We start from the raw sequence: 27,281 nt of genomic DNA, 5'->3' as shown, positions 1-27,281 counted from the left end.
CTATCTAGGAATAGAATGCTTGCAGTTGCAGTTGCAGGATAGAAACTTATCTTTTACATTTTAATTTTCGATAATTTGTCTAGCTTTTACATCTACGCCCATTATTCCCTTGAAACCTTCATTTTGTGTTGCAGAAACTCTTCTGCTCTAGCCTAATTGAAGATCTAAACATTATGCTCAGTCCATAGTCCTTTACGAGGCAAATAATAGACCAAATGTCTCTTGCAAAGACTTTGGTTGTGGTATCTAAAGATAACAATAACTTTCAGTTCGCAGCGGAGCTTAGTTCCCAGATTCGAAAATGTCTTGAAACCTTCATTTTGTGTTGCAGAAACTCTTCTGCTCTAGCCTAATTGAAGATCTAAACATTATGCTCAGTCCATAGTCCTTTACGAGGCAAATAATAGACCAAATGTCTCTTGCAAAGACTTTGGTTGTGGTATCTAAAGATAACAATAACTTTCAGTTCGCAGCGGAGCTTAGTTCCCAGATTCGAAAATGTCAAGCTCTTCTGTCAACTGCTGCAATGATGGAAACTTCATTGCTGATGAAGGAATTGGAGGAAGCAATTCGTGATATGGGTCTCCTACTCTACCAAGCGCAACAACTCCATTATGATAGTGCTACCATGATTATGAAGATGAAAGGTCGATTATTGTCTCTTGATAAGAAGATGAAATCTGAAACTAAAAAGAGCACAAAATATGGACAGATAGCTGCTGAAGAGCACCAAATATGGATTGAACTAAAGTTAATTATGTTTGTGTGAATTTTTCATTTTGTATTTGTGTGAATATATATACGATTCAATATTATGAATGAGTAGGTGTTTGAAGTGTTTTGTATTTCTGATGTATACTTTGATTTGTAATTGTTTTGAATATGACTTTTGATATAGCACTATATAGAGCTTAATGGAGGGTTTTCGATTTATTCAATTCGGTCGATTCAATTTTGTTCAAATATTTATCCCAATTTGTTAGAGTCTCTCTTAAGATAATTTAAAATTTTAAAATTTATAAAATATATTATATTATTAATATTATAATTAATAATTTAATTTAATTTTAAAAATAATTAAATATCAAATTAATTTAGTTGTAAAAATTGATTATAATTGAATTAGGGGTAATATAGTAAATGTAAAAGTAAGTAATGTATTAAAACCTTCAAACAAATAAGGTTTTGTTTGGATTAAATCAAACAACATTAGATTATGTTTTATTTCCTATATAACATTGGTTATGCGATTACTTGATAATCATATAACGAAAATAATCACAAATAACTGCCAACTAAACGCACCCTTAAGGGAATCATGTTGATTTGGAAAATCAAACTGGAGGACTCCGAAAGGTAAAAGATAATATAATCAAGTATACTTCCGCACTTTTGTCTTGATAATTCCTAATGATTAATCTTGTACACTCTTAGGTTAGGTTTCAATTTTCAACTTTATTTATTGATTTTCACCCTTAAATAATCAACCTTTTGCCTTCCTTTCCTCTAACCATGATAATTTACTTTTATTGAAACATGTGCATCTGATTTTTTTTTTCTTTAAAAAAAATTTAATTTAATGCTAAACATGATTATGATTCTTTTGAATCACATTTCATGGATTGGTTTGCATGTAAATGAAGCTTTTCTTTTTGTTCTTTTGTTTTGTGAGAGACCATTCGATTGCCACCTGTCTTCTTCATGAGTAACATGGCGTCTCTAGATTCTATCCAAATCAACAGGACAAGAACAATACACAAGTTTGGAGTAGGTTCATTAGTCAACCCACGTGCTCTAATGTGGCCAAGGGGAGTCAACAAAAGTCAACTAGTAAAATGCAAAAAGGAAAAAGAGTTTAACAACTTTTTCCTTAACCACTATCTAATAAAATTTAATTTCATTAATCTTTTTTCGAAAATTAATAACAAAAATAAATAAGTCTTTTTGGCATACAAAGTGGAAATTTATAATTTTTTTTACGTTTAATAGATAAGACTATTTTGTGAAAAAAAGGGAATGAAAATTATATAAACATAGAAAATAAAAGATTATTTTTATAAATAAATTGAGTTATTTCCCAGCAATATAATATAATATGCAAATTTAATCAAAATTGATACAGATAAAATACTATTATATTAAAATATATTTTTTTCAAAATTTTTTGATAAGACTAAAACTACATGAAATAGTTTAATGAAAATTATTTATAGTGCTTTAACAATATTAGAACAAAAGTATTTTTAGAATGAAAATTAAAAATTAATTGGTCTTTTAATATTTTTTTCAACATGGGACATCTTTTCCACCGTAAGGAAAATAAGAGACATATTTTATATATTTATTTACATATTTTTCAATTATCATGAAACAAACTTTTTTTTTTATAATCAAGTATAATTTTTTGAATTGATTAATTTTAAAGATGATTAATATCAATCATCAAGATAAATTTAAAAAGTATAAAATGATCTAGAATTTTATGAGAATCAATATAATCTCTATTTAAGATAATCTTATTAATAAATCATCCAGTGGACCAAAGAGAGACAACCCGGTCCGGCCCATTAAATTTTGACCACCAAATTCAGCTGAACCACCACCAACGACTATGCTTTTCGTATTTAACCAGAAATATAAAATTGCCTTTTAGGGAAAGTATCATTATTTTTACTAGAAACAAGCGTATCTTTTACTTGTTCTCTCCATTTCCTAACAACTTCTTCCTCCTCTCGGCCGTTCCCTCCTCCTCCTCGTCTTCTCCGCTCGCCGGAAAACCTCCTCCTCGCCGACGGAGGTCGGCCCCCTGCCGTGCCTCGTCTTCGGCCCTTCCCTGTTCCCGCCTTTCCGAGAGAAGGGGCTTTGCTAGGCGCCGCGCCGTCTGGGTTTCGGCATTTGGTTGTTTGATTCGTTGGCGGATTATGAAGGGTTCTAGACCAGCATCAGATTAGTATGAAATGGTAAATGGAGAAGATCTTGGGGTCCTTCGTTTGCCCCATCCTCTTTGAATCAGACGGCGAGTTTTGGATGCATCCCCTCTTTTTTCCTTTTGTTTCCGAATCCGCGCGAGAATTATTTGGGATCTCGACTCGGTTTGCTTATATGAGTAGTGGTTTTGTTTCCTACTTATTTAGTTACTGTTTAATTTGATGCGCCATTTACGAACCTAACCTAAGATGGACCTGGATCTTAGGGAATATGAAGGGTTGGTCTCTTCCCATAGATTTAGTACATTGTGCTTGTACTTTCTGCTTTTGTGTCTGACTCGTTGGTTGTGGGTTGTTCTTGTAGAATTAGATCGCAATCATGAAGTTATGCAAGATTAATAACATTAGATGCCATGAAATTGCGAGGAATAGGAAAGAAAGCGCTTTATTTTGATCTTAAACCGTTTCAGGATCAGGATGCTAGAGGTTGTAAAGGGGATGGGAAGTTGAGATCTTGATGAGGAATTTTATTGGGATGGCTTCTTAACAACAATCATTTTCCTTTCAAGTCTCATTCCGCGTCTGCTTAAGTTATTGCCGGCACCTTGAACTGGGATGTTATGATCTGACAGTTTACATTTGCACTCTAATTTAAGTAGTTTCACACATTTGTATTTCCTTAGGTTTGCTGTGGCACCCTTGTTGGCAAATGAAGGTCTAAGGTGGTATATTGGATTTGCTTCAGAGTTAATTGGTTGTTCTCCCCTTCAGCTGGTGCAAGATATATAATTTTGTATGTAAGATGATATATATCTATTATGTTAACCTTCCAAAGTGAAAATCATTGGATGTGACATTTGACAATGATTAGTTTCTTACCTGCTAAATTTTGTTGTTTTTGGTAATGTTATTACGGTTATGATAGGATTTTTGTTTTATGCCATTTGTATATTTGGATGTTCAACAGGTGGAAGGAAGGTCTTGCTTGTCTATAGTAGCAACTGATCAGTTGGGAATATTAAAGCAGGAAAGGGTTGACACTGTAAAAGAAAATATCAATGCTATTGCTTCAATGTCTAGAAGTGGAGGTGACGCTTTAAGAACTCCTGCATCTTGTGGTTCTAGACTTCATGGGAATGTCAATGTATTTTCTCATGTCAGTGGATCTTCAAAGGATGCTTTTTCTAAGCATCCAGTGAAAAAATTTGAATCGTTAGACTTGCAATGGATTGAAAAGATCCCAGAATGTCCTGTCTTTTGCCCATCAGTTGAGGAGTTTGAGAATCCACTTGATTATCTTCAACTCATTTCCTCTGTTGCTTCAAAATATGGTATGATGTGATGATTTTCTTTGAGCTATTGTATTTAAAGAACTGAATGCATTATAATTTGTTAGTTCCTACACTCTCTGAAACTTGGGTCATAATTTGTCACTGTCTTTTGATGGTTGCTGAGGTGAAATGCTACTTGTCTTCTTTGGTAGTGCATATTGGAAAAGATTAATTGTTTTATACTTTTCTAACTAAAGACTTTTCATTTGTTTTAATTGTATAACCTCACACAATAGATTGGAAAATGCAACTTTTTTAAAGGCAAGTTTTTTTTTTTTTGGGCATGTTAATCACTGTATAATTTTGCATAGGTAGGCTGATTTATATGTAAATATTTTAGACTCCGAGTTTACAAGTAGAATTTGGTTATATTGATGAATTTTCTATTATAAAATTTACGGATGACAAAGGAGTAGTGCAGTGGTGCGGGGTGCAGTTTTCAATTTGCATCCCTGCAGTGTATAGACTATATGCACCATAACTAATTCTTTTAATTCTTAGAGGGCATATACATTTCTATACCTTAGGCCTCTTTTGATTCCTTTAAAACAAAAAACAAGACTTAGACAACATATCTCTCTAATTTGTATGATGGATTCATCTTTTGAGCTAATGTATCATAAACATAGGTTCCTTGGATTTGATAATATACAAAAACAAAAATTGAAAATTGCTATGTCTCATGGATTTGATAAAGTTAAACTTATTGTTTGGATCTCAATTCATTGATATCATGCAGGTATCTGTAAGATCATTTCACCATTAAGTGTTTCAGTTCCTGCTGGTGTTGTCTTGATGAAAGAGTTAGCTGGGTTTAAGTTTACTACTAAGGTGCAGCCTCTTCGTCTTGCTGAGTGGACTGCAGATGACATGGTCACCTTCTTCATGAGTGGAAGGTCAGTAGTCTAATCATATTGGGCTCCTCAATTTTTCTGTCTTGCATGTATGGTAATGGTTGATGAGTTTCAGGAAGTATACATTTCGGGATTTTGAGAAAATGGCAAACAAAGAATTTTCTCGAAAATTTTCTAGTACTGGATGTCTCCCAGCTAAGTTTATTGAAGAGCAATTTTGGCATGAAATTGCATTTGGCAAAATGGATATGGTTGAGTATGCTTGTGATATTGAGGGAAGTGCCTTCTCGTCATCCCCTAAAGATCAACTTGGACAGAGCAATTGGAGCTTGAAGGTGTTGATCTATCTCGCCCTTTTATGTAGACATCTAATCCAATCATGACTTTAAACTGAATCTATCAGGATACATTACTTGTGTAATCTGGATTTGCTCAACCAATTACCTTATTATATTCTTCACTTCCAGAAAATTTCACGGCTATCAAAGTCTGTTCTGCGACATCTCGTGGCTCCTATTCCAGTAAGCATTTACCTTTTATTGCAGTTTGTTTCTTCTCTGTGCTCTTAGATTCTTAAACTGTTTCTGGTCCATGATAGGGTGTAACAGATCCCATGCTTTACATTGGGATGCTTTTCAGTATGTTTGCTTGGCATGTAGAAGATCACTATCTGTATAGGTAGCGGAATTGTGCTACCCTTTTTTTTGTTTGGTTCTTATCGAATCAATAGTTCTATGACATGCTGTGATCTGGTTTATTCTTCCAGTGTTAGTTATCATCATTGTGGAGCTTCCAAAACATGGTACGGTATCCCTGGCCATGCTGCTCCAGACTTTGAAAAGGTGGCCCAGAATCATGTATATGATTCTGATATTTTGCAGAGTGAAAGAGAAGATGCTGCTTTTGATGTACTTCTTAGGAAGACCACTATGTTTCCACCAAATATTCTACTAGAACGGAATGTTCCTGTTTATAAAGCTGTACAGAAACCTGGAGAATACATTATTACCTTTCCTAGAGCTTATCACAGTGGATTCAGTCACGGTGAGGAGTTTGTACCTTTCTCCATTTTGGATCACCATCTTATATTTACATTCTTCTTCTGTATGTCATTATTATTGTCAAAGAATCATTGAAGCATGTTCTTTCCCCCTTTTTTCTATCTCTAGGATTCAATTGTGGTGAAGCAGTGAACTTTGCAATTGGTGATTGGTTTCCTTTTGGTAATACGGCTAGCCAACGATATGCGCTTCTCAATCGAATGCCATTGCTCCCTCACGAAGAACTTCTATGTAGGGAGGCACAATTTCTTTCCAACAGATTGTCAACTTCAGATCCCAAAAGCCATGTCCCTTCAACTGAAGAATCCACATCCCAGCAATGTGTCAAACTTTCTTTTATATACTTAATGCGGTTCCAGCACTTTGGCCGGTGGACACTGATGAAATTAGGATCCCGCACACGCATTAAGTTACAGAATGTATCGTGTAGCATATGCAGACGGGACTGCTATGTTTCTCATGTTATATGTAATTGCAACAATGATCCTATTTGTTTGCGCCACGGTATGATATTGATCCGAGAAGAAAACTTGATGTTATTTTCTGTGGTATATTACAGTATAATTTATTCATCTAACCTTTTTTTTTTGTCAAGAGAGAGAGCTCAGAAGCTGTTGTTGCAACATCAACCGCATAGTATATCTGAGGGGAGACATTCTGGAATTGGAAGCTCTAGCAAAAACTTTTGAACAGGAGAATGCTATATCTAAGGAAATTCAAAGTCTGAATCAGCAAGACAACCACCGTTACCTATGGTCACAGTCATTCTATGGCGCTGAAGAGGACGGATACTTTCCTTATTGTGATATAAAAGTTAACGGTACGTGCTAAATTAATATTCAAAAAATATATTCCGTCAACCCACAGAGTTTGTGCCAATTTGCAGCAATGATTCTAAATTTCCATGCAGTTAATTATCAATCAGCTTCTAGTGATACTTCTGCTATCCATGATGATGATGATTCCGACTCTGGAATATTCAGAGTCAAGCGCCGGCCTTCAAATAAATCACAGAAAAGATCCATCGGTGACACATTTTGCTCAGGCTACCAGGGACACCAGGTTCGCATTATTTTCTTGATATTTGATTCCTTTTTCTTCCTCAGTTTCACATGAAACACAATCGATGCAGTAAGTTAATCTGCTCCTTCCTCGGGTTGCCATTGTTAATTTCCGTGTTTCCTACAAGGAAGAAGACAGAATGAAATAAGATGTTGGAAAGATTTCCCCAGCACTCTTTTAAAGAGTAACATGTCTTGCTATATGTACCATTTTGGTTGTTAATTATTGTTGTGCTGTCTCCTTTGTACCTTTATCGCTTAGTTCATGTAACAACTTTTCCCTGCAGTGCATATTAAAATTTTTTGTTTAGATTTTTATGATCATAGTAGAAGAAACCTCGAAACACGCAATCACAGTCTTAGAAGTGCAGATCGTGTGTGCTATGAAATGTAAACGAAAGAGATCTTCCAAAGTACGCTGAATTTTACTAGTCTGGATCTATTCTCTCTATCACAAGTGATGATTTTAAGTCAGCTAGTGATGTAAGAACAAATTATGGACAGAGTTCAGAATTCTTTGCTCGTGTTTAGAATTTTCCTTGCTCTTTTTTTTTTTTTTACTTTTTCCCATTGTCCTATAAGTTCACACACACACACACACACACACACACAGATTTAAAGTTGGTAGAAAATGAATAAATTTGTTTTTTAAGTGATCTAATTGCCTCTTTGTTCTCTGTTACATGATCAACTTCCTGCTTTTGGTTACTTGTGGCACTATTCTGCTCTGCAGTTCAGTTTTTCATAGTTTCTCTTGTTTTCCCAAGTTGTAAGTTGCAGTTTGCATGGACATTTGAACTTGCAGGGGTTTCAACGGTTGAAGAAGCTCTGCTCAACAGCAAGACAACTCCCTGCAGTACCATCAGGATCTAATCGATCTATAACAATAGATGATTCTACATCGGCCGGTCATGTAACAAAACACAAGCCTTCTTCAAGCCAGGCTTCTCGTGGATTGGTGCTATCAGAATCCTCCAAATTCACAAGTGATTACTCATCACTTCACATCACAAAATTGAAGCTGAAACTGAACCAAAACAATGAACCATGCGCGCCACGCTTGAAAGTTAGAATGTCGCCTGCTGCTAATGGAGCCGGTAGCAAAGACACTGCTACCAGCCGCGTGCCTTCTGAAGTATCGCAGCGAAGAAAGCCATAGCTAAACCAATGCAGTAACCAGTTCAAACCTAGAGCATATCTAACTTCAGATTCTAATCAAAGCTTCTGCTCCAGCAAAGAGTCAGCCACCATATGAATCTACTAACACCCTGGAGCAGATCAATTCACATGATTGATTTTTTTTGTGCAGACCTCCAAAGGAAGGTGATGGCACGATTGATTTTGATTATTCTCAACCACAAAATTGTATTCTGTGTTGGGTTGGGTCAAAAACTATCATCTGCTAATATTCCCATTTACTTTTATTCTTTTATGTGACTTAGCAGTCCCTGTGATAAATCTGTACCAGTGTAATTTTGTTAATAGAGTCGCTGAAGATTGTTGATAAAATTTTGATAGCATGATTTTTTCGTTTCCAAAAAGCTAATGAATGGATCAGCGTTTAAAGACTCCAATGGATACCCCAATAAAACTATTGTAGTGTGTTGATATTGAAGTCCAAATTTAGCTGGTGCTCCGAAGAACCTGATCCATTTTGATGCATATGCGTGCTGTGAATAATACGTGTAGCGAAAATATGTTATGAATGAGAGTTAGATATCTAGATGGACCATAGATAGTATGAATCAGATAAGAAGAGTAGTATCAAACAAGGACAAAATGCATATAAGTGCTGTTGGTGGAGAAGCATTGATGTATTTATGAAATAGAACCTAGTACCTATCAATGCCCATCGGCTTGAAAGTCCTACCAGTGGCACCTGAAAGTAGCCATTCCAACTTGGAATTATTGAACATGCTCATTGTAGCAAGAAAAAGTAATGTCACTCTAATTAAGAAGAAAACACGCGGAAGTTGCCATTGTTCTTAGCAGACAACAACATAAAATTCCTTAATGTAACATATTACAGTAATGATGCACGGCAACTGCCAATACATGGTTCAAACAAGTGTTCGAGAGCTTGCGAAAAGAAAAGGCTGGATTTTTTTATCACATCATGATCCATCTTGAGACTGAGGTTGCAACTTACGCGACCAGGATCTGTCTTTAGCCATAGGTGGTAGCTGCAGATTAGACACAGAAAAGCAAAGTTGAATTAGATCGAGTATTGTAAAATGGAAGTGGCAGTTTAGCTATTCTTTCATTAGTTTTGATAAAAGATTTTTGACGACATTCCCAGACATACCATTTACCATGACAACTGGAGAAAGAGAGATCAAATAAAGTAAGAGGTAAACAAAATGTTTTGCAGAATTTAATTTTATTTTAGGCCTGAATTGCTAATTTCAAGTTCAACACACCATTTATAATAACTTAGATAAACCACACTTACAACAATTTAGATATAATCAATATTTACAACATGCAGCTTAATGAAAGATACTAGCTAGTCTTACTAAAGATAAAATGGGATAAGATGGTGCAAGGCATTATAGACTTCTATGTTCAATATAAGCTGAAGGAAAGGAACTAAAAACTGGTGAAAGAACTTTGAATATAAAAAAGACACTCACTTTCACTTGAAAGTGTTTGATCCTTTATCCAGATCTGGTCAAGCTCATTGCACTCAAATCCAATACGATTCAAAAACTAAAAATTTGTAGAAAATGTCAATGTAGAAGGTGCAACAAATGATACAACTAGCATAGAGTCAACAACAGATAATAATTAGTATCAAAACCCAAGCAATCTATAAGATGCAAAATACTGTATTAAACCCAAGCAATGTATAAGATGCATCCAATAAAGTCCTGAAACAAACAATAGCAAGAACCTTTCTACTTGTTTATCCTATTTTATCTTTTCAGAGGGAGGGTCCAACCAGTTAGTTATAAATATATCTCATACAAAAACATCCAGATCCTTTTGTGTTCTTCATAGAAAAATTTCCCAGATCTTCCTACAATTTACTTCATAGCAATAATCCAACTATCCAAGATCATCAAATATCACAAAGATGAACCATATCCTGCAATGCATGCATTTCATTCTCTTCAATCTTCATTATTAACCTTGATTAGATTTCAAACCCACCACCACTTCCATGTATGTGTCTAAACTATTTGCAATCTTCTTTAAATAGTTTCTCCATCTTTCCTTCATACCTTCATATCATTTTGAGGAACCCGTTTGGTCTTCAGTTTTCATGACAATCATACACAATATGATAGGCTAATATCAATAGACACTAAACACATACACATTGGTTGACAAAAGTTCAAAAGTACAACAAAATGAACATGAAGCTAATATTTGATGGCCTAGGTGTGCAAGAGTAAAATGCTTAACAGCACCAATAAATTATTCTGCAATCTGCCCGTGCTAATATTTGGTGGCCTAGGTATGTATCTAAAATGCTACTCCAGTTTAAACCCTAAACCATACCAGTTTAAACTAAATGCTATGAAATAATTTCAAATTAAATGCAGTTTAAACCCTAAACCATACCCTAGTATAGAGGGAGTAGCGGCGGCGAGAAGAGGTTGGCGGCGGCGAGCAGGGGCGCGGCGGCGCGGCAGTGTCTTGAGGCGAGCAGGGAGAAGAGACCAAAGGCACGAGAGCGAGGTTGCGGTGGCGAGGGGAGAAGAGAGCAAGGGGAGAAGAGAGGCGGCGAGCCGGGAATCGCGAGCGAGGGGAGAAGAGAGCAGGGGGAGAAGAGAGGTCGCGAGCGAGCCGGGAATCGCGAGCGAGGGGAGAAGAGAGGTCGCGAGGGGAGAAGAGAGCAGGGGAGAAGAGAGGTCTGCTTTTCCTGGCCACGAGAGGTCGCGAGGGGAGAAAGAATATATATATATATATATATATATATATATATATAGAGGTTTGATATCCCGCGCGACTCATCCCTACGCGATCCGTGCGCGACCGCCGACCCCCGCCCACTTCCGCCGCCGTCGCGCCGCCGTCCGATCACCGCCGGCCACCGGACCCGGACCGTTGGATGCGCAACTCGCCGGCGCACATTCCGGCATCGGATTCCGGCCGGATTACGGCCGGAATCCGGCCGATCGAAATAGGACAGTGCCCAACGGCCACTGTCGGCCGGAAATCAGCCGGATTCCGGCCGAATCGCGGCCGGAGACCGGACGCGGTCGACGCGCCGGCGCCGGGCGCGTCGGACCGCGGCCGGTCTCCGGCCGCGATTCGGCCGGAATCCGACCGATTTTGGCCGGAATCGGCCAACAGACGCTGTTGGCCGATTCCGACCGAAATCGGCCGGATTCCGGCCTAATCACGGCCGGAGACCAGCCGCGGTCGACGCGCCGGCGCCGGGCGCGTCGACCGCGGCCGGTCTCCGGCCGTGATTAGGCCGGAATCCGACCGATTTTGGCCGGAATCGACCAACAGTAGCTGTTGGTCGATTCCGACCGAAATTCGACCGGATTCCGGCCGAATTCGGCCGGAATCCGGCCACCAGTCCGGCGCCGGTGAGTTGCGCATCCATCGCCGTCGGTCCGGTGGCCGGCGGTGGCCGGACGGGGGAGCGGCAGCGGCGAGAACGCCGACGACGCAGAGAAGCTACAGTGTTTTTTCGCGATGAACGGCCTGGATTTTTCGCGATGAACGGCCGGGATCGCGTGCGCACGGGTCGCGTTTTTTCGTTCGCGCAGGATATCAAACTCGTATATATATATATATATATATATATATATATATATATATATATATATATATATATCCTTCCTCGGCCGGTCTCCCATCGAAATTTGACAGGAAATCCGCCGTGATTTGGTCAGAATCAGCTGACGGTGCCGAGCGGCCAATTCTGATCAAATTCGTCGGATTCTGACCACTTTCCGATCGGAATCCGGTACCGGACTGTGCGCCGGCGAGCTGCGCGTCCATCGGGCGTGATGCGGTGGCCGATGGTGGCCAGACGGCGATGTGGCAGCGGCTGGAGCAGGGCTGGGTTGGGTGGGAGTGCACAGGAGCGTACAAGAATAGACCGCAAGATAGTAAAATTATATATATATATATATATACAGCTCTGATATCCTGCCCGACGCCCCCGCGCGACCCCGCTGCGCGATTAGCCGACCTTTCGCCGTTCATCGCCGCCGTTCGTCGCCGTCCGGTCACCGCCGGCCGTCATCCCGGGCTCGTTGGAAGCGCAACTCGACGGCGCACACACCGGCATCGGATTCCGGCCGGATTGGGTCGGAATTCGGCCGGAATTCCAGCCAAAACAGAGAAGACGGTTCTGGCGGCGATTTCGCCGAAATCCGATCGGATTCCGACCGAATCGGGGCCGGACTCCGGCCGCGATCGACGCGCCGGCGTCGGGCGCTTCGAGCGCGGCCGGAGTCCGGCCCCGATTCGGCCGGAATCCGGCCGAATTCCGGCCGAAACCGCCCGCCAGTGTATGGCGGCGATTTCGGCTGGAATCCGACCGGATTCCGGTCGAATCGGGGCCGGACTCCGGCCACCTCCGGACCGCCGTCGAGTTGCGGTTCCAACGGACCCGGTCCGGCGGCCGGAGGTGGCCGGACGGCGGTGAACAGTGGCGGAGAAGCGGCGAAGGTCCGAGGAGAAACACTGTGCAATCGTGATTTTTGGACGGCTGCTGTTGATCGCGATCGGGTGTGGACGGCGTGGATCGATCGCGCACGGGGTCGCATTTTTTTCGTCGCGCAGTATATCAAATCTATATATATATATATATATATATATATATATATTTGAAAGAATATTTTAGAAAAGCCTTCGATACGATGTATCTTTAAAAAATTCTGATATGCAAATCGGTCCTTCGAGAAAATCCCGTCGACCTAAGAATAAACAATCAAATGTACTAAAATTTAAATTTTATTACGGATTAATATTTTAAAAATCAACTATTGAATGTGATTGATAGACGAAGTAGAAATGACGATCTACCTAATATATATATATATAAACAAAGTGTAACGTGATTTTTAATTTATCAATTTATATAAAAAATTTTACCCGTATAATACTAAGATTTAATCCTTTTTTTTTTCCTTGTAAATTTATGTTGGTACAAACAATATTGCAATTAATGTAGTTTTAGTCAAACAAATTATATTGGACCCATCCCTCCATAAATATCTGATATTTGGGCTATAATTTTTGACTCATTTATTAAATTAATTAAATATCTCTCCAAGCGCCTCCTATGATCGTCATGTGTCATCGGCACCCTCCTCATAACTCTATTTTTAAGTGGACTTTTCACCGTCTCCACAGCATTGCTTTGAATGTCCTGGAGCCCACCTCCCTCTCCTCCCTGCATTTTTTCATACATTAATGTTTCTGCTTGATATTACAAATGTCAGAGGTTATCTGGTAAAATCTGGAAGTGTCTCTCATACCCAATCTCTGCTATGTAGTCTTTTATCTTCGATGTTTTGCTTCAAATGTAACATGCTATACATTGCAGGTACTATACTGATCCATATGGCACATTCTGGCAATACAATGCAAAAGTAATAGGATCTGGATCCGAAGGAGCTGATAGTTATGTTCAAGAGCAATACAACAAGGTAGCTACTTTGGCAATTTTAGATATGACTGGTTATGCAACGCATAATTGTGTAGGACCTGTCCCTTCTGGAAGCTGAAACTATAGCTCTTTCCCATCCTGAAACAAGTCATGGAAGAAAAGGTATATTTCTTGTGTTTTTTTTGTATATCTACCTGCTTTAGAAGATAGACTAAAGCATCCCTATTTTCAAACCTGGATTGGGTTCTTTGAAACTCCTAGTCCATGGGTTATTACTTGTGTTTTTTTTGTACTTGTGGTTTATATAATCTATACTTCCACAAACTGTTAATATGGTTCAGATTTTAATCTCACATGTAGAGAACTAATTGTATTTAAATTTACACAAACGTGTTAATATTTGTAGTGATAAGATGCTCAGATTTTACATCTATAACAGATAAAATGTTAAATAGGTAGAAATCTGATTGTTCTAAAATATTGACCTTTCAACGAAAGATTTGTTCTAATTGTTTAGAAAACTTAATTCATGCATAAATGTTTATCATAATGAAGAGAGTTTATCATAAATGTTGATCTTTATCATGTACACATGTTGAGGAGATTATTAGGAGAGGAGTTTCTCTCCCAGAAGATAAAGTTTTGTTTGAGTAAGGTCTGACAACAGATGATCAGCATAAATGACATGAACTTCCTGTCTCATCTATTTTATTAATTTTTATTAACTAATCTGTATTCTGCATAGATATGGGTATTCATATTAGCATCCCATATGATATAATGCTTTGGCTTGTGAAGATTATCTATGCCAGTGTCAAAATTATCATTAGTGGGAAGAGACTGTTCGGATCCAGGATGAATGAGTTCCACGTTCCCCATAATTATGCGGCACAACATAAGATGGATAACACCATTTTCATCAGCATCAGCATAACTAGCACTGTAGACAACATACACAAGTGAGCTATCGTTCATAATGGGGCTATTATTAAAAAAATATCAAAATAGAGGGAGCACTTGGTGATACACCTAAGAAACAGTTGCAGCTTTTAAAAGAAATTAGTGTTAATCCTCAAGATGAAGATATATGAAGAATGTAGTCACATATGAAGCCTTACCAGATATCAGAGCAATTTGCAGGGGCAAGATGAATCCCATTTCCATAAAGTGGTTTCTGCACAGGTTGCTTCAGAACTCCATGAGACATCATCTCATCCACTGCATCCTTGGAGGAAGCAAGCCACGCATAACGGACATTTGCATTGCCACGATTTTTTTTTGTGGTTTCGACGTGTGCTTTGAAAAGGTTAAATCGAACTTGACCTAAAACATTTGTCAATGGAGTCCTATAGATTTCAATGATGTCTTTTTCATCAATTAATTTGCCTAATCCTTGAAGGAACATTTCCTGCACGGCTCTATTAAGTTGATGCACCCCGACAGGTACCTGAAGATGAGTTCCAAAAGTAGGAATATCTACATGGAAAGCACCCATTTCATTTTCACCAACTGCTTCAGCAAAATTATCCTGGTAAGTGGCAGAAATTTGTTCACTTTTAACCCGCTTGAAATTTGACAAAACCTCATCATCAGCAACTGAACTTGAGCTTTCAGCTGCACTAATGGGCATATGGAGATTAACATTTTTTACATGTGCTTCATTTGGTTTAGAACAAGTATGAGCTAGATCCTCTTTGCTAGTTTTATGGCACCTATTTGAGGTGTGCTGATTAGTGTATAATTCTGGGAAACAGCATTTTCCACAATTGTCAATCCAAGCTATAGGTTTCGTCAAACCAGTTTGCAGGTTTATATAAACCAAGTGAATGAAGTCTAACAAAATTTGCTGGCTCTGGTAGTTTGCTTCAGTAATTGTCTTCTTCAATTTGAAATTTTCCTGAACCAAATTAATGACTTTTGTTGGAAAATCTTTCCATTCATCATTCTCATAAAGCAGCACACGCTGCGGTAACGCACTTTTCATGAAATTGCAATAACTCTTAAGAATGTGATTGCCTAGGCAGCTGCTTATGTTAGCTTTGCTCTCAGATGTCATGCAAGCTCTTGCAGAGAATTGGTCCGCAATAGGCTTATGCATTGCTAGGCCATGGCCATCAGCATTGAAAGCAACAGAAGAATCTCTCTTCCTCTTGAGATCATGCCTTTTCCCTTTAACCAATACCTTTACGTTCTTCTGTTCCATTTTTACTGACAGAAACAGCAGCAAACACCAGACTAATACTTTCTGATGTACTTGTATCCACGTAGTCTGTTTATCAATTTAATTAACAGAAATTTTACAACTTCTGACTAAGATCGGGACTAAAAATCTCATCATCGAAGCTAGTGAAGTCAGCAGAGTTGTCATCAGAGGATACCCTGCAATCCACAACATTTATCTTATTATTATTATGTGTTACATTAATAAGACATCAAAAGTTAAATGAAACAGAATAAATAGAAATATTTAAAATATGTTATGCCTCAGTAGCAACCAAAGTAGCTGTAAAGATGAAAGCAGTCTAGTTTTACATGATAAAGATATCAAATAACTAAGAGATAACAAAAAATCTGCATACAGCCAAATTCTTCTCCATCTGTAAGATCTCAACACCATGCCCCAATAAGGCAAAAAATGCTTTAATCCATAATTATCTTAATCAAACAATTTCACCAATATCTTAATCAAACACATGTTCCTACTATGTACGAGGCAACAGCTAGAAGCGTCAGAAAAACAGGGGGAAAATTGTTAGATAGAGTAAGAAAATAAATGTAAATCTCATAAGCATAAACATAAATGGAATGAGAGCAGCCACTAGATAGAAATTTAGCATACAACATGGTGGAAGTTCATTCTTTATCTCCACCAAAAAAACAATTAAACTTGAAACAACAAAAAACACAAATCCGATAACTACTTACCTACGTCTAAAATTCAAGAGAATTAAAGAGAAAAGATAGTCAAACAAAAAGTAAGATAAATAAAATAACTTTTCCAAGGAAGGTAGAAAATAACGATAATGAAAGAAATCGAACAGATGATGCTAAAATAAACCAAAAAGTAAAGCAATTCGAGCGATCAAGGATCGTTCATGTGAATTTCCCAAAAAAATTTGACCTCTCGAGCAGCATGCATCAAGATCATAAAACCAATATTCACTTCCCCGCCAGATCACTATATTTCAGCCTGCTTCCAACCAGATCGTAGTTTCCCCTTGCAAATAGCCTCAAGAAATTAACTCTAACTCATGCATCCACGTGACTCTCAACAATATCCGAATCAATTTTGTCAAAATCAAGTCACAGGATCAAGCACGAATAGAGCAAAGAACTGCGACGATTCGAATCCCCTTCCCAAAAGAAAAGTCAAAACCCCCAAATCGAAGAAACAGACCTAAGAGGAGGATCGATACCAGGACAAGCAAAAAAGATCCATAGTTGGGTGACACATCTCCGGCGGCAGCAGGGCTCTCTCTCGCATCCGATCTCGACGGCGGCGTGTGGCTTCGGGGTTCCAGCCCTTCTCGATTTGGGAGAAATCGAAGAGAGAAGACCGAGAGCGTAACGTCGACGGAGATCGCGTACATATATCGGACGGTCGACGGTCGGCCCCCGCTTTCTTGCGCCAAACGCAAGCGAACTTTACCACGCCGACGTACTGCGATCGGACGGCTCAGATCACTTCGATAAAGGTCAGAAAGGTGCGAGATCGAGCGCGGGCCGTTGATCGGGTCCATGATTTGGAGCCAGGCAGGATATCTTCCAGGGTCATGCATCGTTGGAGACCATACAACACCGTCCACGATCGGCCACGTGTACGGTTGGAAAATGACCTAAACCGACGGTTGACCATGTGAAGCAGGTGGAGAAGACTTCTAAAGAGCGTAACCGACTAAGATTTGGGCCGGCCCATTATCGATTATTTGGACCGAATCAACGGCCCACATCTGCCACTTAACCAACTCTCACGTTAACCTGTCTCGATCCAGACATCTGCTTTGCATACCTAACGTTGTACCCAACCTTCCATTCGAAGATCTAGGAGACCCCACCTAAAGTCACCGTTTCCAACTGCACGGGGGGAAGAAGGAGAGGCCGCGGCGGAAGAGAGGAAGGAGAAGCAACGACGTCTGCCGTCTTCTCTTCGCTCCCAACTTCTTTGTTCATTTGCGTTGCCGCTCGATCTCCAGGAGGAGAAGCGACGACGTCTGCCGCCTTCTTTTCGCTCCCAACTTCTTTGTTCATTTGCGTTGCCGCTCGATCTCCAGGTAACTTGTGTTTGTTTCGGCAGATCTGGTTTGTTGCTTTAATTTCCAGCGAGCAAACATTCCGATCGTTTGAACTACCGGAGCTTCTGTTGATATTAGTTCGTTCCTTGTGGAGGGTTCTAAAGGACTGGTTTTTATTGGCTTTGCTTTTGTTAATCGATCTCTCCGCATGACATGCGATTTGCGGGCTTTAATCTCGAGTCTGTGGGTTCTCGTCCCTTTTGAATCTGGACTTTGTTTTCGTCCATTAGTGGCCCGCCTTCTTTAGAATCTTGATTGCTTGCTTATTGAGGGGAAAGATTAAGTTATTCCCCCGGAATCAGTATCGTAATGCCTCATGAACCCTAGAAGATGTGCCGTTGGCGTGCAAGTGGTAAATGCTGCTATACTCTTTCTATTTGTTGTTCCCGTTTATTATTTTGGCTCTTTACTCCCTTGTACATAAGGGAATCCAGCAAATCATAGTGGCGTCACGTAAAATTTATGACATTAAAAATGGATCCGGATTGCTTCCTTTTTTATATATCATGGATATCGCGAATTTGCTCTTTCTTCGAGATTAAGTTTGTTTTTTGTCTTTTCCCCCGCTTTATTCTCCAAGTACTCAATGCATATTGGAAATTTTCATGTGTTAAACGATAGGATTACAAAATTTATTTAGTTGATTAGGGTAACTTTTGATATATATATTTTTTATTTTTTTGCAAATCAGTAGGTCAATGTTTTATTTCTGTGTCAGTCAATTTTTAGTGTCTCTTTATTGTTGTATGAAACTAAGAATGTCTCCTCTCAAGTTCTCTGTTGCCTTTGTTTTAATCCTAGGTTTCAATCACTGACTTTTAAGTTAGTTTGGAGTACCAAAATGAGTGACAATTTGATGGATAAAGTCAGTGCCTTTGGTGAACGTTTGAAAATTGGTGGTGCCGAGGTGAGCAGGAAAATGAAAGACAGCATGAGCTCCATGAGTTTCAAGATGAAGGAGTTATTCCAAGGTCAGAACCAAGCTGAGAAGGTCATGGAAGAGGCTACGTCAGAGAATTTAGATGGTCCTGACTGGTCTGCTAACCTTGAGATCTGTGACATGATTAACAGTGAAAATTTTAACAGTATTGACTTTATCCGTGGCATAAAGAAACGGATCATGTTGAAGGATCCCAGGGTCCAATATCTTGCTTTAGTCCTTCTTGAGACCTGTGTAAAAAATTGTGAGAAGGCTTTCTCAGAGGTTGCTGCAGAGCGCATCCTTGATGAGATGGTCAAACTTATTGATGATCCTCAGACTGTTGTAAATAACAGGAATAAAGCTCTTGTCATGATTGAAGCATGGGGAGAGTCTGGGGATGAGCTCCGGTATTTACCAGTCTATGAGGAAACCTACAAGGTATTAGAATTCTTTAAGAAATACATCTGGTTATTTTGTTAGATGTTGTACATTGTGGTACGAATATGATGCTTTTCCGATCTTACATTTGTAATGCAGCATATGTAGTTTCCTATATTGCAAGTTGGGTGCTTCAAAGTCTATCATTTGCCCTGTTAGCTACGGCTATTATCAAAATTATTTTCTGTTACTTGTTTACTGAAAATGAGCTGTGCTATTTCTTACTTAAAAATTGGTCATATTGCACTTGTCTCTATAGTTTATCATCAAATGGGTGGGGTTTGTAAGTTTCCTTATGTTATCTCCGTACCAGGTTCAACAGGACACATACTTAGCTTCTAAAATTAGGCTCGGCTTTGATCACTATTCTTTGTTTCAAAACGGTGATACATTCCCTTCCTGCATTACAACAGCCCTTTGCCATGATCTCTATATTGAGTTTGTAGTGCTGACAGTTACCATGGTGTTTCTGGTAATATGGACTACCTTTGCTCTTTCAACAAATGCTTGATTTTGATGAAAACCACGAGAGCTCATCCTTTGTACCTCTCTTTAGGGCATCCTTTTTTAATGTTTTTTGTAATTGACAAAAGATTTTTTATGAACAATCTTGTAGTATTATCCTTCTCTAGCCATTTGGCTAATGCTTTCTAATCATTCACTAATTGATTTGTTGAGTTTTTAGATGTTTGATTACTGATTATCCCTTCAATTCATGTTAGATTGATTGGTCCTGGATTTCTGATTCTTTCTCTTTTTTTTTCATAGAGCTTGAAATCTAGAGGCATCCATTTTCCAGGACGAGATAATGAAAGTTTAGGTCCGATTTTTACTCCTCCACGTTCAGTTACAGAGACCGAAGCATATGACAGTTTGTCACAACAGACTTATGACGATGTACCCACATTTAGTTTAACAGCTGAACAGATAAAGGAAACATTTGATGTTGCTCACAACAGTCTTGAACTTCTGTCAACAGTTCTCTCTTCCTCACCTCATCAAGAAGCTCTTCAGGTGATTTAGTTTGTTAGCATATGCATATTTCCTTACACTTTCTCTTTATCTTTTTACACAAAGTGTGTAGGTTGTGTAATGTTCTGACTATCTTGCTTCCATAAATTGTTCATCTACTTGTCAGTTTTTTTCTATAGGTAGTATATAGGCTGTTTAGTTTAGTTTGTCGTCCAATATTTGAGACACGGTCTAATCATTCACTGGTGTTGGATTGTTGAGGCCTTCAAGTTCTCCTTAATGGCCATTCAGTCTGGGTTAATCTCAGTCATTTTGAAGCAAACGACAGAGATTAAATCCCCCAGTCATTTTGAAGCACACGATTTGCACATAGCATGAAGGCCCTTTCATTCTGTTGTTCTCCACTGATATTTTGTTTATGAGCAGGACGACTTGACAAAAACCCTTTTCCTACAATGCCAACAAAGCCAATACACTGTCCAGAGAATCATCGAGACTGCAGCTGACAATGAAGTAGTTCTATCTGAGGCCTTGAACGTCAATGATGAGCTCCAGAAGGTCCTCTCTAAGTATGAAGAGCTGAAGAAGCCTCCACTGGTACAATCTGAACCCGAACCAGCAATGATACCTGTCGCTGTGGAACCTGAAGATTCTCCTCGAGTCAGTAGAGAAGATGTTCTCGTCCGAAAACCTGTTGGTTCAAGGACCAAGTCAGGCAGTGACGATGACATCCTGAAGAACCTGGACGAGATGATCTTCGGCACCAAAGGAGGCAGCACATCCGAGGATCAAGATCCAGATAAGAAGCAACAGAAGGATAATCTGATCACCTTCTAAGTATCTATCTTCCTGTTGTTTACAGGTACAAGTCTGGAACTTCTGGTGTTGTCTCGTGTTGCTTTATATTAGAAAACTAAGGAAAAAGGAAATGTGTTCTAACTGATCCTATTTCACTTTGCTTGTCATAGCAGTTGGATATACAGAGACACAATCTGTTCATTTATACTCATTGTAGATAATGCCATTTCCTATGAAACATGCATGCTTCGACTAGGTTGTGAACATAGAATTTTTTAGGGACGAAAGTATAGACTAAATAAGAGTTTGGGAGCAGCAAATTTTCGAGGCCGACAAGGTTTGATCTGATTTGGTCTCGGCTGTTGCAGGTCGGTCGGAACTAGACATCTGGATTGGGTCTGTGATCAACTAGGTCATGTTTGTCTGTTTGAGTTGGCTCGACTCTTATTTAGTTTGTCTGAGTTGGTTGGAAAGAGTATGAAAGCATGGATTCATTAGGATGGCTTTGTCTGGTTGTAAGCGTAGTAGAAGGGTCAAGTTTCTTCCATACCAAATATAAATAAATAGAAAAATTTTAGGAAAATGGGAAAGCAATATGAAAGGGAAGGAAATTATAATTGATTGTTTATAATATTGCTTTCTGTATTAGAAAGTATATATATAGGACCACTGGTGACAATTGGACAGTGATGTATTAATTGTTAACTACTCAAATATGATTGTAAGGCAAGTATGATTGATCATTTCTTTTAAAATTAAAAAAAAAAAAGAAATAATTGGCACTAACCAAAATAAGCTCCTATTGTAATTTTAAAATTCCAATATGGAAGACGATTGCAATTTGAAAATGAAAAATAAAGGATTTATTTAATCAACCTGTGTACTTGGAAAATAATAATAATACAATAGAAGAATACATTACAAAAGGTAAGTGATAAAATGACATAAATATTAAATAATATAATAAGAAGAAGTAAGTAGGAAGGTGAAATCATATTTAAAGGTGACTTTTTTTGGTAATTATTAATTTATATATATATATATATATATATATAAAAGTTGGCTTTTAAATTGAGAATAGACTCGTATTTATTATATTTATTGTAGGACCATAACATGTATTAATGGTCACTCTGATAGTCGAGAATAAAAAATAGTCTGTCGAAGTAAACATAAAAGAGAGTATGCTCTTTTCCCTTCCCCTCTCTATGGAAAAAGCATTTAGCCCATAGAAATAAATCCAAAAAATATCAGGATAGTTCCGTTTATGAAATTTCTGTCAATGTAAAATTTCAGAAAAAGATCTATCATTTATAATTTTATCCTATTTTATAAAAGACTATTTTCAAGACACACGATAATAATTAATTTTATTGTTTGAGTCAATGCTCCACTTCAAATAAATCCAAAAGACATGCGAAAGCTAAATCATAATCAAATGTTTTCTCAATAATAGTTTTCTGAACCAAACAAGTGCAACAATTCAAGCAAAACAAAGACACATCTGCGGAAGTAAACAAGGAATAGAGAGAAGGTCCCATTGATTCAACTCATTACGAAGCACTTGCGAGCTTGGCTCTCAGCTCCTTCCTCAGTATCTTCCCTGCTGCTGATTTAGGAATGAAATGGGTGAAGTAAACCCTCTGCAATCTCTTGTAGAACACCACCTGAAAGAAAGAAAGAAAGAAAGAAACATGTATTCTCTTCTTGCAAATTCTTTTGTATCGATCGACATTAATTAATTGCGATCGGTTCACCTGTTTGGCTATGAATTCCTTCACGGCTTCTTCGTTGATGTCGGAATCGACAGCTCGAACCACAAAAGCCGCCGGGACTTCCCCTGCCGCGGCATCCTTTTGCCTGTATTAATGAGAAAGTTCAAGGTTGAAGAATTCCCTTCGTTTACAGGTAAGAGTAGAATGATCGTTAAGCTTGGCGAGCTTACGGGACCACGGCGGCGTCGACGATCTCGGGGTGGCTAATTAGCAAAGCTTCAAGCTCGGCCGGCGGCACCTGTGTCGAGCTCATCTCATGAGAGAATCAAGAAGTCTAGCCATGGATGAATGCAAGGCTTCGTACGTACCTGAAACCCCTTGTACTTGATGAGCTCCTTCACCCTGTCCACTATGAAAACCTCGTCGTCGTCGTCGATGTATCCGATATCTCCGGTGTGCAGCCATCCCTCGACGTCGATCGTCTTCGACGTGGCATCGATATCGTTAAGATAGCCTAAGATTTTGTGTGCTAGCTCTTGCTTTTATTCATATATGTGAAACTAAATCACTAGCTAGGAAGTTGGAATTGGTTACCTTTCATGATCTGAGGCCCGCGGATGCAGATCTCTCCGGGCTGATTCCGACCGAGGGAGAAGCCAGTTTCCGGATCGACCACTTTCATCTCGGCATTCCTCACGACTGAACCACAAGAGCCGGATTTCACCGGGATCGGATGCTTAGCGAAGGCGGAGCACATCGACAGCACTGGCCCTGCCTCAGTCATGCCATAGCCCTGAACTCGATCGATCGATCGATCGATCATCAGTGACTGACTATTTTGAGATGAGTCTATCGGAATGGATTGGATAGTAGTGATGAACCTGGCCGAGTATAGCTTGAGGTACTCTGCTCCGGAGCGCGTCCTCCAGCTCCTTCCCCAGCGGCGCCGCCCCGGAGAGTATGATCCTGATGGAGCTGAGGTCGTACTTCTCGACCTCGGGGTTCTTTGCGAGCGCTAGGACCAGCGGCGGCACCACCGCCGCCATCGACACGCGGTGGCGCTCGATCATCTGTAGCATCACCCCCATCTCGAACTTGGGCATCAGCACGGTGGCGGCGCCGGCCCTCAGGGCGCACAGAAGCACCGAGTTGAGCGCGAAGATGTGGAAGAGCGGCAGCACGCAGAGGACCACGTCCTCGCCGGCCTTCAGGTGCAGGTTCGGGTTGTCGCCGTCCACCTGCTGCGCGATGCTCGACACCAGGTTCTTGTGCGTCAGCATCACCCCCTTCGGCAGCCCCGTCGTCCCCGACGAGAACGGAAGGGCCACCAGCTCCTCCTCCACCGCCGCCGCCGCCGTCTCCTCCTCCTCCATCTCCTCCGCCGCTCCCACCACCTCCCAGAAGCTCGTGCAGCCCGCCGGAGCCACCTCGTCCGTCGTCACCACCGTCAAACCCTCCCCGATTCTCGGAAAAATCCTGCTTTTTCACTCGTACGAAATCACAAACCCAACGGAAACGGAAATAGTAATTAATTAGTTAGAATAATTACTCTTCGTTACGGAGCTTGTCGACGTAGACGGACTGCGTGACGACGAGCTTCGCGCCGGCGGCCTCGAACTGCTTATAGATCTCCGCTGGCGTGGAGAAGGGATTGGCGGTGGTGGTGGCGGCGCCGAGCATGGAGCCGCCCAAGAAGGTGAATATGAATTCAGGCGAGTTCTGGAGCAGCACCATGATGACGTCACCCTTCCTGACGCCGAGCTTGGCGAGCCCGGCGGCGGCCTTACGGCACAGCCGATGGGTCTCCGCGAAGGAGTAAACCTTCCCGTCGGCGGCGGAGATGAGGCAGGCGAAATCGGCGAACTCGGAGAGCCGCTGGAAGCAGTAGGTGTGGAGGGGGAGGTAATTGACAAGGTCGATGTCGGGCAGCCTCGACCGGAAAATGACCGTCTCCGGCGAGTGGATCGGGGCGGCCACGTCCACCGGCGGCTCGGACTCGTGGGAAGCGACGGAAATCATGGTCGATCTCGATCAATAACAAAGCAACGTACGGGGCAAAAGGCCGGAGCTAGCTACTCGGCGGCTTCGTGCATGAAAGACGAGAAAATCGCCATGAACAGTCAAAGCAGATCGACGATGCTGTTTACTTGGAAGGAATGGAATATAAAAAAAGAGAAGAGTAGTTCACTCTTTATATTCTCACCGGAACTGCTCCTTTTGTTCTCTATTTTCTTTCTTTCGTTGCAGGGAAACGGATCGATCGGAGCATAAATCTGAGAAGAAGGCAAGGCGAGATTGAATTGGGAAGGCATTGATGGGGGAAGGGAAGCAATTAAAGAACCAGCTGGCTGAGGAGGAAGGCGGAGGGGAGGGGAGGACGAGGGGTAGGTAACGAAAGCGGGTAGCTCGGAGCAATGAGAGCTGAGTCATCTTCCCTTCTTTCCATCACTCATTTCTCCTAGTGCTACCTACCTCCCTCACAACGTGATTAAACCAACTTTGTATGAAAATATTGAGTCATGTGATCAAATGTGTATATGGTGCAGAAGAAGATACCATGAATATATTATAAGTGTAAAATTAAATATTTAGATTATCAAATATTATATTCTAGTTTTAGTCGTGCAAGTTAACTAGGTAGAGTGAGTCTTTTCTATCTAAGTTATACATAAAATCTAGAATAATATGAAATCGTAGGATGACACTCACATTGACAGTGGGTCCCATTGGCATGCAGTGGGACTCACTGTATGTGAGTGTCATGCGGTGTCAAAAATGAATCCGATCCAATCCAACTCGAAAAAAATTATGTTAGGATTGAGAATTTTTGAGTTCGAGTTGGAGGTGGATCACTGGATTGAATTAAATTCGGATAGTTATATATACGAGCAATGATACACTGCATGAAAGATATAGCATGAAACTCAACATGACTGCATGCAATGGGTCCCACATCCATGCAGTGGGGCGCACATTCATGTACAATTGAGTGTGTTATATTGAGTTTCATGCTACATTTTTCATATAACGCATCATTTTTCTATATATATATTTTTGAGTTTTGTTATCTTGCACATCCTTCCTTATTAGCACATAGTATTAATTTATTTTTTTAAATTTTCACTCTATTAGGTAAATATTAAACTCTAAACTTTAAAACAAATTAAAAATATATAATATTATATAGTGTATTAAATTGAAAATATAATTAAATTTGTTATTATTCTTTCTTTGATTTTTATGAATTTGTTTTTTAATCTCATTTAAAAAAACTATTTTATATTGTTTCATTAGGATGAGCTAAAAAATATGTTGATCGAATTTAAGATAGCGTTGTATGATTTTGCTTCCCACAAGAAAGTAACTCTTATTTTCTAAATCTTCATGTTTATATTGTCCGCTTCTTCTATCTTTCTTGTGGTTTATTAAAAAAAATCTCTTTATTTTGTGGTGCGGAAATTATTAGGACTTGGAGGAAATCTGTATATAAATCTATATTATATAATCCATTTTTATATTTCTTATTTGCATATTACTTTTTATAAAATAATAATATATTTTAAATATATAATAAATATTAAAAAGTATATATATATAATGAGTGTTAGTGTTAAAATGAATATTATATATATTAATAAAAATGAAATATTAATATAATAAATAATTGATATGTTTAGATGATATATATTAATTAGTTCCAATTATTTACATTACAATAAAATACGAACATAATTAAATATACTATTTGAATAGATATAAATAAATAAATAAAATAGGGAGGAGATGTCAAGTTAAGTACTCCATAATTTATAGCTAGATGTTATTAAGTTCATTTGACCAAATCAAAATTTATGTTCTATTAATACAATTAACTGGTCTTAGCGATGAGAAATCGCGGCTAAGATGATTGATTAACATCTATATCATTGGATGTTAACTTTGACAAAATTAGGACAGTAAATAACTCCAGCTGAGTAAAGTTTAAAATAAATTTTATAATATTTTTATAATTTATTTGATAACGTAACTATGTCAAACTGAGTAAAGTCTAAAATAAATTAAATTTTTGAAATGATTGTTTAAACTTGACTTGGTTTTAATTTATTTTTTAAGTTGGACTCATTTAGATATTATCATACTTTCAATTCAAACTTATCAATATAATCCCATTTCATACGCGAGACCTTTATTACTATCGAAAAATCTTTTGTTCTTATTCTAAATTAAACACGCAAATAAAAAATAGAAATCTACTAAAATAAATAAAACATTACCTCTTCCCTCAGCCTAGCAAACACAATACGGTTGCTCCGGCCAATCGAACTTATAC

The 27,281-nt window shown here is 39.2% G+C and overlaps 4 protein-coding genes across 4 annotated transcripts; 2 read left to right on the top strand and 2 right to left on the bottom strand.

The window, feature by feature from the left end:
- The first annotated feature begins 412 nt into the window (after nt 1–412).
- LOC141837254 (lysine-specific demethylase JMJ706-like) lies at nt 413–8,393 on the top strand. Its single transcript, XM_074724692.1, has 12 exons — nt 413–750; nt 3,611–3,701; nt 3,853–4,258; nt 4,998–5,154; nt 5,228–5,447; nt 5,580–5,633; nt 5,711–5,790; nt 5,879–6,156; nt 6,282–6,677; nt 6,769–6,993; nt 7,084–7,235; nt 8,040–8,393. Exons 1-12 carry the CDS (start codon nt 413–415, stop codon nt 8,391–8,393), a joined length of 2,751 nt encoding a protein of 916 aa, XP_074580793.1.
- Nucleotides 8,394–9,155: 762 nt separating this feature from the next.
- On the bottom strand, nt 9,156–17,384 carry LOC141837253 (inactive poly [ADP-ribose] polymerase RCD1-like). Its single transcript, XM_074724691.1, has 4 exons — nt 17,231–17,384; nt 14,933–16,193; nt 14,541–14,754; nt 9,156–9,486 (listed from the first exon to the last, which is right to left on the bottom strand). Exons 2-4 carry the CDS (start codon nt 16,015–16,017, stop codon nt 9,349–9,351), a joined length of 1,437 nt encoding a protein of 478 aa, XP_074580792.1. The 5' UTR covers nt 16,018–16,193; nt 17,231–17,384; the 3' UTR covers nt 9,156–9,348.
- A 528-nt stretch (nt 17,385–17,912) lies between these two features.
- LOC141839378 (TOM1-like protein 1) lies at nt 17,913–21,492 on the top strand. Its single transcript, XM_074727108.1, has 4 exons — nt 17,913–18,085; nt 18,908–19,466; nt 20,235–20,480; nt 20,865–21,492. The coding sequence occupies exons 2-4, from the start codon at nt 18,948–18,950 to the stop codon at nt 21,273–21,275; spliced, it is 1,176 nt and encodes a 391-aa protein (XP_074583209.1). The 5' UTR covers nt 17,913–18,085; nt 18,908–18,947; the 3' UTR covers nt 21,276–21,492.
- Nucleotides 21,493–22,613: 1,121 nt separating this feature from the next.
- LOC141839921 (4-coumarate--CoA ligase 2-like) lies at nt 22,614–25,307 on the bottom strand. The gene is made up of 8 exons (XM_074727775.1): nt 25,155–25,307; nt 24,501–25,034; nt 23,833–24,427; nt 23,546–23,744; nt 23,320–23,465; nt 23,182–23,249; nt 22,994–23,096; nt 22,614–22,903 (listed from the first exon to the last, which is right to left on the bottom strand). The coding sequence occupies exons 2-8, from the start codon at nt 24,968–24,970 to the stop codon at nt 22,790–22,792; spliced, it is 1,695 nt and encodes a 564-aa protein (XP_074583876.1). The 5' UTR covers nt 24,971–25,034; nt 25,155–25,307; the 3' UTR covers nt 22,614–22,789.
- Between the last annotated feature and the right edge of the window lie 1,974 nt (nt 25,308–27,281).

This window comes from Curcuma longa, chromosome 11 (assembly GCF_044706935.1).
Source record: "Curcuma longa cultivar G26 ecotype Majalengka, Jawa Barat chromosome 11, ITB_CL_G26_1.1, whole genome shotgun sequence".
Taxonomy (NCBI): domain Eukaryota; kingdom Viridiplantae; phylum Streptophyta; class Magnoliopsida; order Zingiberales; family Zingiberaceae; genus Curcuma; species Curcuma longa.
The sequence above is the reverse complement of the archived record's forward strand: the minus strand, read 5'-3'. Positions and strand labels throughout refer to the sequence as shown.